Source organism: Ciona robusta, chromosome 1 (genome assembly GCF_009617815.1).
Source record: "Ciona robusta chromosome 1, ASM961781v2".
Classification (NCBI taxonomy): Eukaryota; Metazoa; Chordata; class Ascidiacea; order Phlebobranchia; family Cionidae; genus Ciona; species Ciona robusta.
Window position 1 is genome coordinate 3414564 of NC_143235.1, and position 19564 is coordinate 3434127.

At 34.8% G+C, this 19564-nt stretch overlaps 2 protein-coding genes across 2 annotated transcripts; both read right to left on the reverse strand.

The window, feature by feature from the left end:
• Positions 1-157: 157 nt before the first annotated feature.
• On the reverse strand, positions 158-9277 carry LOC149741499 (mannan-binding lectin serine protease 1-like). The gene is made up of 15 exons (XM_089893164.1): positions 9144-9277; positions 8851-9088; positions 8443-8596; positions 7591-7752; positions 7039-7142; positions 6543-6638; positions 6081-6234; positions 4969-5154; positions 4442-4556; positions 3715-3821; positions 2857-3016; positions 2178-2315; positions 1810-1963; positions 948-1153; positions 158-471 (listed from the first exon to the last, which is right to left on the reverse strand). The coding sequence occupies exons 1-15, from the start codon at positions 9149-9151 to the stop codon at positions 267-269; spliced, it is 2187 nt and encodes a 728-aa protein (XP_089749290.1). The 5' UTR covers positions 9152-9277; the 3' UTR covers positions 158-266.
• Positions 9238-19300, reverse strand: LOC149741500 (RNA-binding protein Ro60-like). The gene is made up of 13 exons (XM_089893165.1): positions 19282-19300; positions 18061-18180; positions 17477-17669; positions 15846-15976; positions 15341-15545; positions 14816-14916; positions 14199-14327; positions 13775-13941; positions 12872-12989; positions 12136-12305; positions 11629-11692; positions 11149-11295; positions 9238-10519 (listed from the first exon to the last, which is right to left on the reverse strand). Exons 2-13 carry the CDS (start codon positions 18172-18174, stop codon positions 10361-10363), a joined length of 1698 nt encoding a protein of 565 aa, XP_089749291.1. The 5' UTR covers positions 18175-18180; positions 19282-19300; the 3' UTR covers positions 9238-10360.
• Between the last annotated feature and the right edge of the window lie 264 nt (positions 19301-19564).

Consider the following 19564-nt stretch of genomic DNA (forward strand, 5'->3'; position numbering starts at 1 on the left):
TCAAGTTGTAGCTATTTTTGTACGTTAAGGCAGGGGCTACAGTGATTGCGCGGCAAATTGGAACACCCGTGTGGCCATGTGGGTAAAAAGAAAGCATTTTTGATGTTTAAAACAAAGTTTTAACCCTGTAAAAAATATAGGCAAACGTTTATTTTTAAAATTGATTTATTATTTTGTAACAAAAAAATTAATCAATGAAACTGGATAAAAAAGTAATTACGTGTACAAGCTACATATTTACAATAATGGATCGTTTAAAACGGGGCTTAATCAGATATTTCTTGCTTTATCCAATCCACAATATCTGGCGTAAGTTTTGCAAACACTGAATAAGATTCAAGTTTGCCACATAAACTGGACGAAAGGCCAAACGACACAAGACCGTTGACATAATAAAGTTTAGTTGCTTCGTCTTTTAACATGAACGGTCCGCCCGAATCACCATTACAAGTTGAACTGTCCGTACCAAACCTATACAAAATAACCATGTAGTGCTGTGGGGTATGATTGAATGTGACTAGCTTTATCCTCGCGTGGCCGGAAAACGGCAGTCGTTATAACACGGTTGTTCTAGCTGTTCCATACACCTCGACTCGTGCCAGCTTACGAGTTACATGTATGTTATTTTGTAGGTGATATTTTTTTGTTGTTTTTTTCTTCGAATCACGGGGTTACGGTTATATAATTCTAAAAATATTCTTTGTTTACTACCAAGTGTGATGAAAAAACAAAGAAATAAAAGATAACGCGTCTTACCCCACCATACTGTAGATGCAAAACAAAAAATTGTCGTGTCACTCTTTGCGTAAAATGTATAAAAAACACCACAGTACGTTTATAATAAACTATAAAGGTAATAAACTATAAATAAACTATATAAACTATATAATAAACTGCAAACTATATATTCATTCATTCAAAAGGTGTAGCTAAGTTGAAAAATTTACCGAGAGCCAGCACAGAACATGTTTTGAGTGATAGAAATCGAATCTGATAGAGTGATTTTCTTTTTTTTGCTTTGTTCTCTGAAAGCTTGCATGCAAGTCGCGGCTGATACAACATGTGAGCTTCCCTCCCTCAACAAGTAAGACGGCATTTTGAGGAAGTGGGACTTTCCCCAACCAGCGAACTCCCCACGGGCAGAAACTTGTAACTGCAATAGGAGAAATATTAAATGAAAATTAGTATCTATTTTGGAAAAAGAATCGAAAAAAGAAAAAGAAAATCAACTCCGGGGTAAATCAAACGAACCATGGTTTCCCAACCCAAATGGTCTCACCCAACAGGGTGTATTGAAAGTTGCACACTACGTAGTTTTATGAAAATGTATTTAAATACCGGTTTTATTATTGGTATTCAAAACAGACAGTTTTATAAATAGAGTTTTATTAAGCATTTATTAATGCATATGGTGAACTAAGAGCATATGTTAATATTATGATTGATAAAATTGAAATGTGTTTTTATAAAAATCTAGATGGCGCACAACTTCTGGGACAACCTGAATAATAGAATACATGAAAAAGCGTGCACTAGTAAATAACAAAGAAAAAACAACATGATACGGTACATGTTTCACCCCACCCAACTATAGCAATTGATAAACCACACAATTAACACATTTTTAAAAAGGCGCACTGTTTCAGATTTGATTTATAAACTGGTATGTGGTTTATCCATTGCTATAGTTTGGTGGGGTAAGATGAAACTTGTACCGTATCATGTTGTTTGTTCCATTTTATTTACTGCGCATGCTACAGTGCGCCTTTTCAAACATGTGTTAAATTTAAACAGTCCATATTAACTCACTCTTTGAAAATCTGCATCTGTGTCCGGTAAACAGATTGGTCGTCTAACATTATTCATAGCAACAGGCTCTGTGAGCTGTAGCAATGCCACGTCAGAATCCAGTGTTCGTTTGTTGTAATTTGGATGTCTGATAACTCTTTCAACCTGAAAGCTCCTGATGATTTAAATGGAGGAGTTGTTAAAAAAATAATTTTATAATTTACAATTATAGGAAAATTTAATTGTAAATTATTTTTCTTTGCATGGCGGGGTAACATCAGTTGATATACAACGTAACAGACAAAAATGAAGTTCAACCAATTGTTTAAAAGGAGATATATATTTCGCCTAAATGGCATCGTCAGTCTCTTATTCAAATGGGACCTCACCTTGCTGATGTACTTGAATTCAAATAATCTTGTTCTCTATCATGAACGCCTAGCCACACATGCGTGTTGTTCGGGTAACGTTTTCCATCAGGTGGGAAAGCACGGTCAGTTACACAATGTGCGGCTGTGAGCACATGTCTGTTGTATAAATAAACATATAATTAAGTAGTCAATAGGCAACTACAGTATAGTTTGATGGGGGAAGATGGGACATCGTTTCATCCATTTTCTCATCCCACTTGGTAGTAAACAAGGAACATTCAAAGAATTATTAAACAGAATGCTCACGATTCCCATAGACAGTTGTTATTTGTTTAAAACACCGTTGGAATATTTAGATATTATGTGCTAAAAGTTTTCCTTCTCCCCCCACCCTACTATACCATTGTAAAAAATACCATTATTGGTATGCAGGAGAAAGGCAATTTAAGCAAAACTATTTATAGTTTTACATTTGTTGAACACACAAGTGTGGCGCCGCTAAGGGAGTTTTTGCAGTTGCAAAACTCTCTTTAAAATATTTCTGTTTTTCTTAAACTTAAATAATCACTTCTCATATAGCTACCCCAACGTTAGCAGTGCCAAGCCTTGAACCTATAACCTATGATTTAGAACCATGTGCACTAACCGCTTTGCCATAAAGCTAAACATACACCACTAAATGAGTCAAGGCACTTACTTTTCACCGATCAGAGCTCCACCGCATGACTGCACACCCACAACATTCGGCCGGTAACCAAAATTTATAAACGTCATCCAAGGCCATTCATATTGTTCGGATACCACTCCATTACTTACATGGGCGCTTATGAACGAATCTCCGTTCTTTCTGCCACATACTGAAAAATTTGGGATAAGCTAGGGCAGGACATTACCAGTACCATGGCTTAAGTATTTGTATTTTCACCAAAGGAAGCCGGCTTTAATACTGATACTGTTATACATAGGTGTCCTTGGGCAACACACTTAATGAAAATTGCACCATCCATTGCTCACTAAATAGGTTAGCACCTTGTATGTAAATGAATTTAACATACTTTATCCTAGCGTGGCTGAAAAACGACAGTCGTTATAACACAGGTGTTCATACACCTCATTGTCCGGCGCCGTGGTATAGTGGTTAGCGCGCCTGCCTGTAACCCAGAGGTATTGGGTTCAAGGCTCTCTGCTACCATTGTGGGCGTATGTGTCCTTGGGCAAGACACTTAACGGCAATTGCTCCAACCCAGTGGTTACTAATGGGTTGTCTAAATTATCAGAAATACATAAAAAAAGAAAAAAATCCAAAAAAACAATAATTACCCACAAAGTAACATACATGGTAACTCGTAAGCTGGCACGAGGTGTTAAACCCGTGTGATAACGACTGTCGTTTTCCGGCCACACGAGGATAAAGTAAGTTACATTCATTCATTCATGACAGCTTACGAGTTGCCAACCTTGGTTTTAAAAGTAATGGGCCAAACTGGCCTAAACCTCAGGTTTCAAGGTTGGTTTAATGTATTTGTTTTATGATATTTCCACTAAAGATACTTACTTGGTTTACACTGAGGTAATACATTATCTTCAAATCCTGTGAGTAAAACAACCCACTGTTTTGCCTCATTACAAGTCCATATCGTTGAACCAGACACCAGCTCATACCTTGTGTGATAAAATATACAAGCGGTGTAAATTTTGTGCAGTGGCTCTCAAACTGTGAATTTTAAATTGCTCTATCCTTGCGAATTTAAATTGCTCTATCCTTGCGTGGCCGGAAAACGACAGTCGTTATAACAAGAGTGTTCTGTTTCAAACACCTCGTGCCAGCTTACGAGTTACCATATATGTAACTTTGTGGGTGTGTCAAAACCTGCTATTGAGCAATGAAGTTGCTTTTGTTGGTTTTAACAGATTTTAACAGATTCTATTTTACAACCCTTCCAACAAACAACATTTAAATGAACATTTGAGCAATAAAACAAAAAAAAGTTTTGTAACCACTGCATTTGTGCATTAAATTCAGTGGAATTGTGCAAGGAAACAAATAAGTAACACCAAAATGCAGTCATATGAATTGGGTTCAGCTCATAAATTTTTGAATTTTCTAATCACTAACTAAGTTATTTCATGATCAGACAGGCAAAGACAGACAGAATTAAAATTGTAACTTTCTATCAGTAGTCTAACTAAAAGATAATTTTAAAAAGTGTTACATTTTTTAGTTTTTTGTGTAACCTATTTGTTTGTCTAACTTTCACCATGCTTAATGTTAGACGACTTACCATTCATTACATTCTAACGTAGCAATTTCACCAAATGTGTACCGAAGTGCGTCTCCCTCCATTATCCGCGAGTTTGGGACAGCTTCTAGCTTCGTAGGCCTCCCACATGATACGACTGAATAAAAGACATTTTTTATGACTCGTTGTTAAGATATGCATACCTTTCCAATTTGTAATGCGGAGGTGGAGCCGGTGCTTTCTTTTTTTTACAAAAATGCTTCGCAGCAATGGCACATTGCTTAGTGAAGAGTCTTATGAAACTCTGATGTGGATTCGAGTTAAAGATTACCTCAGTCACCAAAAGAACAGTCGTGAACATGCTGTTCGTTTATTTCTCACGCGTCGCATATGAAATTGGGTATTCTTAAAGATAAGAGCGACAGTGGTTGTAGTGGTCACTTTAAACTAGGGGAGCCAGGTTCAATGCTTGATGCTGCTACAACTGTGTACTTTAGTCAGTGCTTAACAGTTATTTTTGGTGAATTAGAAAATTAACGAAACAACTTTGACCGAGGCATTCAACTGACTTGTGCAAGTTGGTGGTTGAGAACTCCATGATCCATCACTCTGACAAGTGATCACATTTTCACCGTTAAGTTCATATCCTGTATTACACTGAAAACTGACTTCATCTTCAAATTCACTGAACGGGTTCGAATTTGGAAAATTGACCACACCATGCTCCAATATGGGACGATTCAAACATCTTATTCCTGCAAAAAAATATGAACATTTAAAATACCTTTAATTCTACTGTGTCATTTCAGATACATTTTCAACCTATTTATGTTTGTGCATTTCCACCATGGTCAGTACCAGTTTGGCGCAAGCAGATAAAATACACCTTGTTTATTACCCGAATTAAGTTTAGTTGTTCACTTATCCGATGTAATATAATTTTACACACCTAATGTATATATGAATGAATGAATGTAACTTACTTTAACCTCACGTAGCCGAAAACCACAGTCGTTATCACACAGGTTTCGTGCCAGTTTACGAGTTACTTATTTTTTTGGATTTTTCTTTTTTTATGTATGGCTGATAATTTGGCCAAGTCATTAGTGACCACTAGGTTGGAGCAATTGCCGTTAAGTATCTTGCCCAAGGACACATAGGCCAACAATGGTAGCAGCGACGAACCTTGAACCCATTACCTCTGGGTTACAGACAGGCGCGCTAACTATGTCACGACGTATTTAATCTGCTTGCACCCAACCTAAGTTCTTTTGCATGCAACAGACTCAATAATAAAGATCTTCCCAAACTATTTAGTCACAACCTTTTTATTATCCTAAAATTTTCTGCAACCATTTACAGGTAATAGTATTTATATATAGTGGTAACTTTGTGTAACAAAGTTTGTATACTCTCAGAGTCTCAGTGACCCCTAAAGTTTGTTACACGCCTCCAGTTTGGAAAGCCAGGCAAATCTGCAATCTGAATGTAACTTACTTTATTCTCTGTTTCATACACCCAAGTCAGCTCACGAGGTACCATGTATGTTACTTTGTGGGTAATTATTTTTTTGTATTTTATCATGTTTGGCTGATAATTTGGACAACCCATTAGTGACCACTGGGTTGGAACACTAAAATAGACTTCAAACGTTAAAGAATTACAACTAAAAACAGCTTACTTATAGAATCATATGTCATCTTGAATCCACTTTTTTCAATTGCGTAATCAGTGTGAAAATTCATTCGTAGTATTCTTGTATTTAAAGCAGTCCATCTTCCATTAAATGGAACATCATTTCCACAGTGTGTACTTTGGTGGCTTCCATAGGACAACTGCAAAGTATGTGGTATGAGGTACATAACCTTGTTTATTAAAAAAAAATCAAAAAAGAAAAAAGGGAAAAAAACTTGTTTAATATAATAAAAGGAAAAAACATAATGTCAAAATATAACAATTTTTTATAACAAAAATAGTGTATTTTTTTGTTATAGTGTACAGTATACATCAAACAGAGTTAGCCTTTTAATAATCGTTGGGTGTTTATTAATACCCAGGCAAACACAGTGTATTAATACACGTCATGCTCGCTGTCAATTTAAAACTTAAAGTACAATTAAATTTAGTTTTATTTTATACCTACCTTTAAATTATCATATGGGCAGTAGGAATAATTAAAATGATCTTCAATGTTGAAATTTCTGTCAAACGAAACATTTAGACTCAATCCGTCTTGAACCTGTAAACAATGTCACAACAGTATTGGTCAAAATCACACAAATATTAGACTAAAATGAAATATTACAAAAATAGTAAGCTTAAATCAGAAATCATAAAATATTACCTATAAATAAAAAAGCATTGGGTAAAAGCAGCTGTTCCAGCTATGAAAACGGAACCCACAGTGCATTGCAAATATTTAAGTCGAACAAATTACTTTGTACCTAATATAAAGGTTATATGGACACTTATCAGTATATACTAACAAATTTGCCCAGTATTTTGGGTCTAACAGCCACCCTTTTTAACTGACACACTTTCCACACATTTTATATAGCAGGCTTCAATAATACAATTTTTTGTTTTCGAAAAAAATAAATTAGAAATTATGTTATGTTACTTTCTGTTTACATAATTACCTCAATAAGCCAGTCACAGTCCGTTAATTTGGAATAAGGATTTGGATAATCTGGGGACGTTACAATGCCAGAACTTTCTGTGAGCACTTGGTCTTGACAGGCAGCTACAGAACGAGAAAACAGAAACAATAAATTGAAGCTAAAACTTGGTTTTGTGTTATATACAACAGGGCTTTCCAAACTTTTTAGTCCCGGCCGCTTTTACTCTTCAAAAAATATTTTCAAAACTTTTTGCTGGCACCCCACGTAAAACTGTTTTTCGCTATATACAAAACGATACTGTATAACGTTTTTACAAGAAATGCATTGCTTAGGAAAGAAACAAAAACTTTGGAAAATGGAATGGCAAAGGGAAATAAAAAAGTAAAAATCCTATGGCAAATTTTTAATATTTTAAAAAATGTCCCACTGAGTTTTAAGGTCTGGCAAAGTTATATAATCTGAGACTACTGACCTGATATCTTTATTTGTCTCTTTGATTACCGTAATGAAGATTTAGAAATATTTTGAAAAAAAAGACAGGATAAATGTATATTTCAATGCTGTACCGACCTGTACATGTGTGTTGATTTGCATGGAGAATAAACCCAGGTCTACATGTGCAGTAATATGAACCTGGTACATTGATGCAATGATGGTTGCAATAAATAACTTCATCCCAATCTTCTGTGGTGTATCTTGCAGCGTATTCCATTTCCGCGCATTCATCGATATCTGTAGGTAATATACACGAGGGTTTAATTCAGTTTTATAACATAATCTAGCCCACAATGAACAAGTGTTAGCTGTGTGCCATAACTTTGGAAAAAAATTTTTACCAATACCGTAAGGACTAAAGTTAATAGACTTTGCTTCAACTAGTTATATTTTGACAGTCATATATAAAAAAGTTTATGTTGGACAATTTTACAAAAAATCGTAATCTAAGTTGTATAAATGCAATAGGTTTGACCTTGACGTTTTATGTTAGTTTACGGATGACAATTTAAAGCTAACTTATGATTAGTTTTACATGAAACCTCATTTATAATCGATATATGAAACGTTACAAATTAATAAAAGAATTTAACTTACTTTATCGTTGCGTGGAAAGAAAACGACAGTCATTATAACACAGGTGTTCTGTTTTATACACCTCGTGCCGTTACGAGTTACCAATTATGTTATTTTGTTGGTGATTATTTTTTGAAAAATTTGTTTATGACGGCTGATAATTTGGACAACCAATTAGTAACCACTGGGTTGAAGCAATTGTCGTTAAGTGTCCTGCCCAAGGACACATACACCCACATTGGTAGCAGCGAAGAGCCTTGAACCAATTACCTCTGGGTTAGAGGCAAACGCGCTAACCAACTGTGCTACAGCGCAGGTCCAAAATATTATTTTGCTGCATAAACCACTTACCATCTACAACATAATGAGCTCGGAAACCCAAAGGACGAGGTTCCTCATTTGAATAATCCGACACGAACTTTACTGTCATTAAATTATCAGTTGATCGAATATAGTTGGTGGAAGTAGATGGAGAATTTTTACCACAGTACTTTTCTTCATTAATCTGTTAAAAAAATTTATTAGAATGCCAAAAAGTAGTAACAAACAAAAAAGAAGAATAACTTTCATTAAATGAAGTTTAAAATCTGGTATATTTTCTGCCTATTTGATTTCGATAGCAAATAAAATAGTTAAAATAAAAAGACAGGATATGACGACAAAACGACAGTTGTTAAAATAAACCAAAAAGTTAGACAAAAATAAACATTACTATTTAAGTGTGTAAAAAAATGTCAAGAAATAATAAATTTATATTACCTGAACATAGTCATACACACATGAGCCACCAAGATCTGCATCATAAGAATCTTCAATGTCAAAATGACTGAAATACAACAGGACTTGGTATCCTGTGGGAGCTGTAATCCTCCAAGTTAAATCCAAGTTGTCATCATATGGCACAGGAAAGTTAGGACTCTCAATTTGGCCAAAAAGATTGCTCAGTTCGGTCACTTGAGCATGAACAAAGGGAAAAATCAATAACAAGAAAATCCACCTGAAAATTTTATTAAGTAAGATACATATTTTTAATAAAGTTACTTAATTCTTACCTGTTCATTGTTTCATTGAAGTGCTCTAAAGTACAGACAGACTTTTGCAAAATAAAGCTCAGCAGATTTTGAGACCAGACAAAACAAACAGAAGTTATTTATTGAAAGCATGTTTGCTTTTTGTTCAAAACAACTTTATTTGTCGTGATAAGTAAAGAGAAACGAATTCGAAACTGGAACAACAAATTGAAAAAAAGAGAGTTGTTCTCAACCTATAGATAGGTACCCCGTGTGGAGTAATGAGCCAATCCTGGCCCTAATCCTAGAACCCATCATGTGCCAGGCTGCGGGACCTCACCCACATAAAAGAGATTGTGGTACATGAATGTTTTCCATGTGGTAAGCAAGTAATTTTGGGGCCAATAAAGGTCTAAATTGCAGGTCGCATGGGTGTTTCGCTGCGGAACCTCACCCACAAAGGAATAAAAGCAACTTTTCAAGGTTTGCTAAAATTCAACATATTAACAGTAGCCTTATCATAAGTTTAGGCTTTATAAGTGGTACAAGGTCTCTGTATAATGAAAAGTGATACACAGTTTAAAAAAAGTTAAAAAAACAATAGCTTAAACAAAATTATTGAGAAATATAGAAAAAACATTTCGGAAATTGGAAAAAAATCAGCACAAACTAGAATTTTTTTTTAAATCAATAATTTTAACACAGCGTTTTTAAAATTGAAATGATTACGTTCACTTATAAAGTTCACAATTGCATGTTATTGTGTTGTAAGAGTTACAAAACTAAAGTTACACTCTTTAAAATGTTGTACACATTATCAATTAAAATCAGCCTATATACTAGTAATAGTAAATACACACAAAGTGCTAAAAATGACAAGTTTGGAGTAATCATCACCTAAAACAAGTAAGATTCATGGAACTTCTATTTGCACAAATATGATATTTTTTTGTAAATTCATTTCTAATGAGCTTACAAAAGCTCATTTAGTTTCCAAAACTATTTTTTAAAACCGAATTTTTTGACTTAAAATTCAATATTTTTACATAATCAAACAAATTCAACATAGTAACCATAACATTAAAGAAGAAACAGGAATTGCTTTTTTCTCTTTTTTGGATTAAATTAAAAAAGACATCACTGTAAAAAAAACTAAAACCATCACTTAAAAAAGAGTTTAACTTAAAATTTCAACTACTATATTTAGAGAAATATTATGCCTTTGACCACTGTGGAAAAAAAAATAAAAACTTGAAGTGTTAAAACTCATCGCAAATAAAATCGTGGATAATATCAGGAACTGATTCGTTGAAACCACAGATACTGAGCATCCCGCGATCAGAAGCTCCGTCAACATCTTTTTCCATTTTACGGACAGCAAGTGAGATTAAAATGAATTTTGCGGGAATTTGCATTTCCTGTGCAATATAGATAAATGTATGTAACTTGCTTTATCCTTGAGTGGCCGGTAAACGACTGTCCTTATAACACGGCGTTCTGTTTCATACACCTCGTGCCTGCTTGCGAGTTACCATGTATGTTACTTTGTAGGGTGTTTTTTAAATTTTTTTATGTATGGCTGATAATTTGGACAACCCATTAGTGACCGCTGGGTTGGAGCAATTGCCGTTAAGTGTCTTGCTCAAGGACATATACCCCCACAATGGTAGCAGAAATGAACCTTGAAACCATTACCTCAGGGCTAAAGGCAGGCATGCCAACCAATGTGCCCACGGCGCCGGACGAGTAAGGAATAAATGGCACACCTGCCTCTTACACAGAGGTAATGAGTTCAAGGTTTGCCACTGCTACTAATGTGGCCGTACCTGTCTTTGAAGTCTTGGAACTAATGGGTTGTCTAATTTGGAAGTAATATACATGGTAACTCATAAGTTGACAAAATGTGTATGAAACAGAACACCCATGTTATAACAATGACTATCATTTCCTATATATTATAATAGTGATAACTGTAAAGAGACGCAACAACACTTTGAGAAGACTTAATATAGACAATATATTGCACACAAAACACATAGTCACATACCTCTCTATATTGTTTCAATGCTATATGTGGAGAAGTCTTTCCTTTCCATGTCTCTTTATCAGTTATCACGATAAAAACATCAAATGGCTTTATTTCCTTCTTTGCTTTTATCATTGGACGAGAGCAGTCTGTTCCCCCAAGTGGTATCTATATGTAATAAAAATTTGCGAAACAAAACAATTATTAGAAAAAAATTGAAATTGATGTATAGTAGAGTGGGAGAAGATGAGACACCTTTTCACTCCATTTTCTCGTTCCATTTGGTAGTAAACAAAGAATTATAAAACTGTATCCTGACGACTCCCATAGACCGCTATTAATTGTTTAAAACAGGATCAGGGTATTTGGAAATTATGTGCTAAAGGTGTCCCATCTTCCCCAACCCTATCATATCATTTATTTGTTAATAATAGATCAGAATGCAAAAAAATATAAACAAATTTCAAATTTAAAAACAAAAAGGAAAATACAGTTTCGAACCTGGTCTATTTTCTCCACAGTTGACTTCACTGTATCTTTATCTCCAATGTCAATGTCAGTTAATCTAAAGTTAATACCGTTAGATGCTAAAGCACAAAAAATAAATAATTGCAATAAATATAACAGCCGGGCTCATAACCAGAAGGTAACAGGTTCAAGGCCCTATTGTAGCATTTTCATTTTTTTAAAGGTGTTGCAAACTGTCATATTCACCACAGAAAAAAAAGGCTTCAGGATGTTGGGCAGAATGTGAACCGAAAGTGGTCACAAATAAACATTAAAAAAATGCTGGTGGCAATTTCACGAATATTTTTCAATTTTGTATCCCCCACAAACATTTCCAATTTTGTTAGCCCGTACATAAAAACAACTTTATAGATAAACACCAATAATAGATCCATATGTCAAATCCCCAATTTTTCCAGGATGCATTGCAACAAAATATGTTTATAATCACAACAAAGTATGCTTATCATAAAATATGTTATATTAACTTATATAACTCACTGGGATGAAAAACCCTGCACTGTCACATCTTTTTCCACTTTAGAAAAAACCAGACACATTGCAGCAGCAACTACCCTGCACTCCAAACAATGGCTGTTAACTATGTGAGCTTTCATGGACTTGGAAGCATCTACTGTGATACAAATTCTCTTGTTTGTGGCTTTTACATTCTAGAATGAATAAAGGAATGATCGTGACTTGCTTTATCCTTGCGTTGTGGGAAATTACAGTCGTTATAACATGGATGTTCTGTTTCATATAGCTCGTGCTCGCTTACAAGTTACCACCTATGTAATTTTTTGGGTGATCGATTTTTTTTATTATGGCTGACAATTTAGACAACCCATTAGTGACCATTGTATTGGAGCAATTGCTGCTAAAGACACATTTGCCCACAACAGTAGCAATGACGATCCTTGAACCCATTAACTCTGGCTTAGAGGCAGACGCGCTAACCACTGTGCCAAAGTGTTTACAAAAAGCAGTGGTGGTTATAAGTCAAATCTTTTCTTGCTTTTAAAAAGGAAAACAACAGATTTATGATAAGTTATGGAAAGATAGGACATGTATTTATTCTTTTTTATCATCCTATTAAGTAGTAAACAAAGTTTGTTTTCAGAAAAAAAAAATTATACAAGTAACATTGAAAACATGACAATATTTAAAAAATAAATATTTTCTTACAAAATATCATCATAAACAATTTAAAATGCTCAAACATATTCTGCCAACTGACCGGTATGGCTGTATAGAATGCTGCATCCAGTGCTTGGGAAATCAAAGGGTCTGTTGTCCATTTCATTTCTTTACGAGCGCTTTCTCCTTTGGCATAGATGTAATGATGAAGAAGGAAGCTTTAATGTATGAAAAAAATGATTTATTACTTTAAATACAGAAACAGAGATCAAATTAATTTAAACAAATGAGGTAAAGAAAATTAGCAACAAAATTACAGTCGTTAAAATTAGCTACAAAATGACAGGCGTTAAAAACTGTGATAATAGGACCAATATCAAAAGCATAATTTATATTTATCTCTTCAAATACAGAAACAGAGATCAGATTAATTTACACAACGAAGTAAAGAAAATTAGCAACAAAATTACAGTCGTTATACACACGCTCTGAGTAAAAACTTTCTTAAGTAAAAGTGTTAGAAAAATGTGTGGCTGCTAAACCCATGTATATGAGAAGGAAATAAGCTACTTTCATGATAAATAATGAATATGAATGAATGAATGTAATTTATTTGCCCTGGCGTGGCGGGGCAAGACAGTCATTATAACCTGGTGTTCTGTTTCATACACCTCATGCCCACCAACAAGCTAACACATATGTAACTTATTTTTTTATTTTTATTATTATTTTTTAGAGGTTTTTTTTTTGGCCGAGAATTAAAACAACTGAGAGACCACTGGGTTGGAGAAAGTGCTGTTAATGGCCTTAAAAAAGCAATTCAGACTGATAATAGATGACAATTTCCCTACAAATCAGTAGCCAACACTTTTAAATATCAAGTTTAAAAATAATTAAGAAACATTTTATTTCATTTATGATATAATAAAAACACATTTAATACAGACAGTCCTTATTACATAGTATAAAGACTATAATATCAATGAAGACTCACTATAATTACCTGTAGGGGTGTAACTCTGACTGTTCGATAGAATCGTCATTGAACAACCTTTGTAAAATTTGCTTTGTCCAAATATTTCCATTAACCAAAACACCAATGTGGTGAAAACGTGGCAGGTTACGAATTAAAGCAGCCATTCCAAGTTTTGGTATAAGACACTTCCATACCTATGCGATAAAATGTACTGTTAGCATGTTTTGCAGTATAAAAAAGCAAAAAATATTCACCCACAAAGTAACATACATTGTAACTCGTAAGCTGTATGAAACAGAGCACCCATGTTCTTACAACTGTCGTTTTCCGGCCACGCGAGGAAAAATTAAGTTACATTCATTCATCATAAACTATTGTATTTTATGGTTCAATGACATTTGTATGTCTTTAAACACTGACTTTGCATTAACTGTAATAACAAAATAACCACCTCTGCGTTGTTCCTCAGTTGACACGGTATATGTCCCCATGTGAGGTTATGCTTCTCAATTAACGCACAGCTATCTGCAGCAACTGTTGAATTTTTCAGCTTACGAATAACACCCAGCAGTTCCATTAACTGAAATTAGAACTATCATACACAAAGACACAAACAATATGTAGTTTTATAAATTGAAAACCACTGAGTTCAATTGTACTCTTTGTGGAGGAGGTCCTTTTTAGAACCTGGGATTTAGGCCAGATTTGGCCCATTACCCCAACACCAGGAATGCCCATTTAAGTCTTTCATGTAATCCGTGCAGTACTTTGCGACACAGCATCGCAGTCAGTACTATTTCCGCACCATATTTTATCCTTGTGTGCTTACAAGTTACCACGCTTTTTAACTATGTGTATGATTTTTGCTTTGATACAGCTAAAAATTGGACAACCCATTAGTGACCTCTGGAGTAATGTCTGTTAAGTGTCTTGCCCAAGGACACATGTGCGATCTGTATTTTATATCGCCGTCGAGCATCGAACCAGGTACCCTAAGTCATACATAAGAACAAAGACAGTATGTAGTTATAAGCTTAATTGGAAACCACAGAGTTAAAGTCTGCCCACCTTAATAGCATCTGCTTCATCACTTTTTGCTATTTCATCACGAAAAGCATTCTCAGTTGCCTGGTAACCACGCGCAATGTACATGCATAAGATCTTAAGGCCTAGTTAACATACGTGCGATTAGGAGTGGTAACTGTTAGTAATATATAATTGAAACATATTTGTTAGGAGACTCTGCGTTTATAATTAGAAAACATTTTTTGTTTATTGATCTTTGATTTTGCAACAGTACAGAGTGCATAGACAACATATTTTTGAACTTTGACAGAACTTCGGAAGAACCTTACAGTAACACTTATATTTAACTTAATTGTCAAATGCATTATATTTTGGTTTTGTTCTTTGTTGTATAGATGGTTACCAGCAGGTATTTTATTACCAATGATTCCTAAATGGTGAGTTGTAATTGAGGAGGTATTAACCTATGTGGGTGAGGTCCTGCCATGGGTTCTAGGATTTAGGCCAGGCTTGTACCATTACCCCAGACAAGGCAAGTTAGAATCATATTAATAAAGAAACACTTACAAAGTGAGTTTGCTGGATTGAGATGACATAAGCGTAAAACATCTTTATGACTCCAATGATTGACAGTTGAACAACTTGTCACGGCAAATGCAACTTCATAGGATCGCTTATTACTGTACCACTTCTGTACAGCTCGTTTTCTGCCTCTACCCCACCCACTTGTGCGTGAAATGTTCTTACTAATTTCCTCGCAGTATGCAACAAACTGAAAAGTTTTAAAAACTCATTAAAAATTAACGTATATACAGATACATTTTTTCAAAAGATTAAGAACTGTTTAGGATTTTTCACAAAATAACACATGAAACTCAGCTGCAAAGCATAATCAATACTGTTATCCACTATACATTACTTTCTTGTCTAAATCCCAGTTTCTGAACAAAGACCTCACACAAAAAGATTCGAATAGAATATCAGTTATATATATATATATATATATATATATATGTATATTTCTAAAGAGTACTATATATGGGTGAGGTCCTATAGCAAAGCATTTATTTACCTCCAAAATCATTCTTGGTCTGTTGCAAATAACTCCAACGTGATTTAAAGCATCTTGTTTTACTTTGGCATCTTTAGAGCAGGCACAAACTGCCAACACATATGGTATAGCACCCTCCACATATGCATTACCTGTTTTTGAATAACAATATGTTCTAAATTGTGATCAAAATAGATGTTCAAATTTACTCGAATTCGTGATAAAAACTGCCCCAAGGCATATAATACAACTTTTAAACTCGCTGGGTGAATGAATCCCAATAGTTTGGCAGTGGCGCAGCCAGAAAAAAAATAGGGTTTTAATCAAAAAATATTCAATTTTTTTTTTTTAATTTTTTTTTTTGGTTTAAAAGGGGGGGGAGTCGGGACACTGTAAACCCCCCTGGCTGTGCCACTGCATTCAGCTATTAAACCAGTGACATGTTGTATTACTATTAATAAGCTTCATTTTTACATGCATATAATCACATAGAAAAAATTGAGACAAGTAGACGCTCATTTAACAGGTTCACAGCCGCCTAATGCATTACGGTAAAGGTAAAAGACTGGGCATGCCAATCTTGTCCGGCGCCGTGGCGTAGTGGTTAGCGCGCCTGCCTCTAACCCAGAGGTACTGGGTTCAAGGCTCGTCGCTGCTACCATTGTGGGCGTATGTGTCCTTAAGCAAGACACTTAACGGCAATTGCTCCAACCCAGTGGTCACTAATGGGTTGTCCAAATTATCAGCCATATATAAAAATGAAAAAAAATCCTAACAAATAATCACCCACATGGTAACTCGTAAGCTGGCGCGAGGTGCACACCCGTGTTATAACGACTGTCGTTTTCCGGCCACGCGAGGATAAAGTAAGTTACATTCATTCATTCATTCATTCATTCATTCATTCATTCATTCATCTTCCAGAGTGTCTTAATATGCTAATTTTATCTTAATATGCTAATATTCATCACATACAACAATGCAGTCTAAAGTTACAAGGAAGGAAGTCATATTAAACAAGACACAATGGTGTTTGATCTACCGTATACCACAGCTAATAGTAAACAATATCTGTATTTTGTATTGGCTTGCACAATACATGTATATGTATTGGCTTGTTCAAGACAGTTTAATTCAATGGATTTCATTTTACTTTTTTTTATTTTAACTTAAAATAAAGATAACTGATTAGTGGTATAAAGGTATTATAAACAAAAGAATTTATACAGCTATTTAGCTGGCCAAATGCATGGTCCTAAAGAATGTAGTCCCCAAAGGCTAAAAATATGTGAAAGTCACATATTTAAATTAGGTTCAACAGCTATGCATTTTAACTCATGCTCTTTCCGATACCGTTTATTTATAGTGTGTTTTTACAACTTTTGTTTGCTGTTGATTTTCTTTTTTGTTATTAAAATATTTATATATATATGTATATGTAATATGATCTTCGCTATCGTTTTCGAAGAGATAAACAAACAATTATATATGTGTTATGTAACTTATGTTATAGGCCTCTACAAATAAACCCAAAGGTAACTTGGTTTAATGCAGTAATCTCTAATTACTTATAGTAGATTTAAATATAAACATTTTGCCTGACACTGTTATACTATCATAGCAAACTTAAAATAGGCACAAAAATGACCCACCTTTTTTCGCAAACTTTACAAGTGTACTGAGAACCGAAAGCCCTTTTCCATTTTCATTAAGTTTATAAACAGCAGTTGTATTAACATTGTCTGGTGTAGTAAGGGAAGGAGATATGTTGTAAACTTTAACATTTCCTGCCTCACAACCAACAGTTAGGAATCTCAGCAGCTGACTTGTTGCCGTGGCAACAAGCTGAAAAATAAGTGAGTTTTTTATACTTTGCTTGTTGGTGTTGAAACAACTCAAAAAAAATTTACTGGGAGGTGTACAAGTCAGCTCAGCGTGTCAACTGACACCCTCTTTCCATTTATCATTACAACTCCCTTATGTTTTATTTGGGTTGGGGAGGTTACCCAATTTTATGGGTGAGGTTACCTAAGAAATTAACTCATGGACCTAAACAATTAAACAAAACGATGTACTCATACTTTTAAATGATTAAATAAAATAAACTTATTTATCCTCGCATGGTGGAAATAAAGTTATACAGGAATGTTCTGTTTCATACTTTTCATGAGTCATGCTCACTTACAAGTTACACAGGACAAATACACTTTCTTTGGTGGCATAATCATACTTTTACCCGAATATCTCCTTCTGAGTTCAGTACCAAAGGCTCAGCTTCTATTGTCACTGCTTGTTGAGGTTCGAGTACCAGTTGATCGAACAAAAGAAGATCCAAATCGTCTTCATCCATTTTGTTCTGTATGAATTTTGTTCTACAGCTACAGCAGTCAGCAAATCAAATGGAATTCTAGGTGTAAACAATCTAAATATATATTATAAGCGCTTCTTTAAAAAATACATTATAGTAGGGTGGGGGAAGATGGGACACTTTCTCATTCTGTTTTCTCGTCTAATTTGGTAGTAAACAAAAATCGTTCAAAGAATTATTAAACCGTATCCCAATGACCCCCATAGACCGTTGTTAATTATTTAAAACAAGACCAGGATATTTGGATATTACGTGCTAAAGGTGTCCCATCTTCTCCCGCAGTACTATATATATATATCTATAGTTTATGTTTAAAAGTTAGGGGGCTTACAGGGTTATGTTATAAGTGTTAGTAAGTTTGTAGCTGCAAGTATCCGGCGCCGTGGCGTAGTGGTTAGCGTGCCTGCCTTGAACCCAGAGGTAATGGGTTCAAGGCTCGTCGCTGCTACCATTGTGGGCGTATGTGTCCTTGAGCAAGACACTTAACGGCAATTGCTATATCAGCCATACATAAAGATGAAAAAAAAATCCAAAAAAAAATAATCACCCACAAAGTAACATACTTGGTAACTCGTAAGCTGGCGCGAGGTGCACACCCGTGTTATAACGACTGTCGTTTTCCGGCCACGCGAGGATAAAGTAAGTTACATTCATTCATTCGAGTAAGTTTTCATTGGCAGTAAAACAGATGGTACTACTGAAGAATCCTTTGGTACATAGCAGAATAGGCTTGTAAAAAGTGATAGAGGTTGATGGTTAGGGGGTTAGTGGTTATAGGGGTTAGTTTTAGTAGTTAGGGGTAGTGATTAGCAAATAAGGTGGGGGAGGATTCTTCACTAGCACCAAAATAATAAACCCCACGTTTTATACATGCATTTTGCGCGATTACATTTAGCAACCTTAAAATTGCATTTTATAAAGAATAAAATCAAATTCGACACGATAAATTTGTAGCTGTATAAAAAGTGCGTTACCGACAGCAAAGTTAGTATAATGCAAACAAGTCGTCAATACCCATATAACAAACGCTACAAAGAAAACAAAGGCAATTAATTGCGGTTTGTAAACCAGTAACAAAAATAAACCTACAAACTTTTTCGGAAAACCAAAATTTTGCCTTCGGGGCTTCCCCGTTTCGAGACACTTCGTAGAAATCGTATTCCCATAGATATCATATATATAACTATCTATGATCACGACCAGAGTCGTATAAACACCTTTCTATGGCTCTGATCACGACACGGGAAACAGCACAATGAATCAATGAATGTAACTTTTTATCCGTAAGTGACGACTGTTTTACACACCACATTTGCATTTCCCTTGTTAAATTGTATGGTTGTATTTTATTATATATCTAGTTAGATTTATA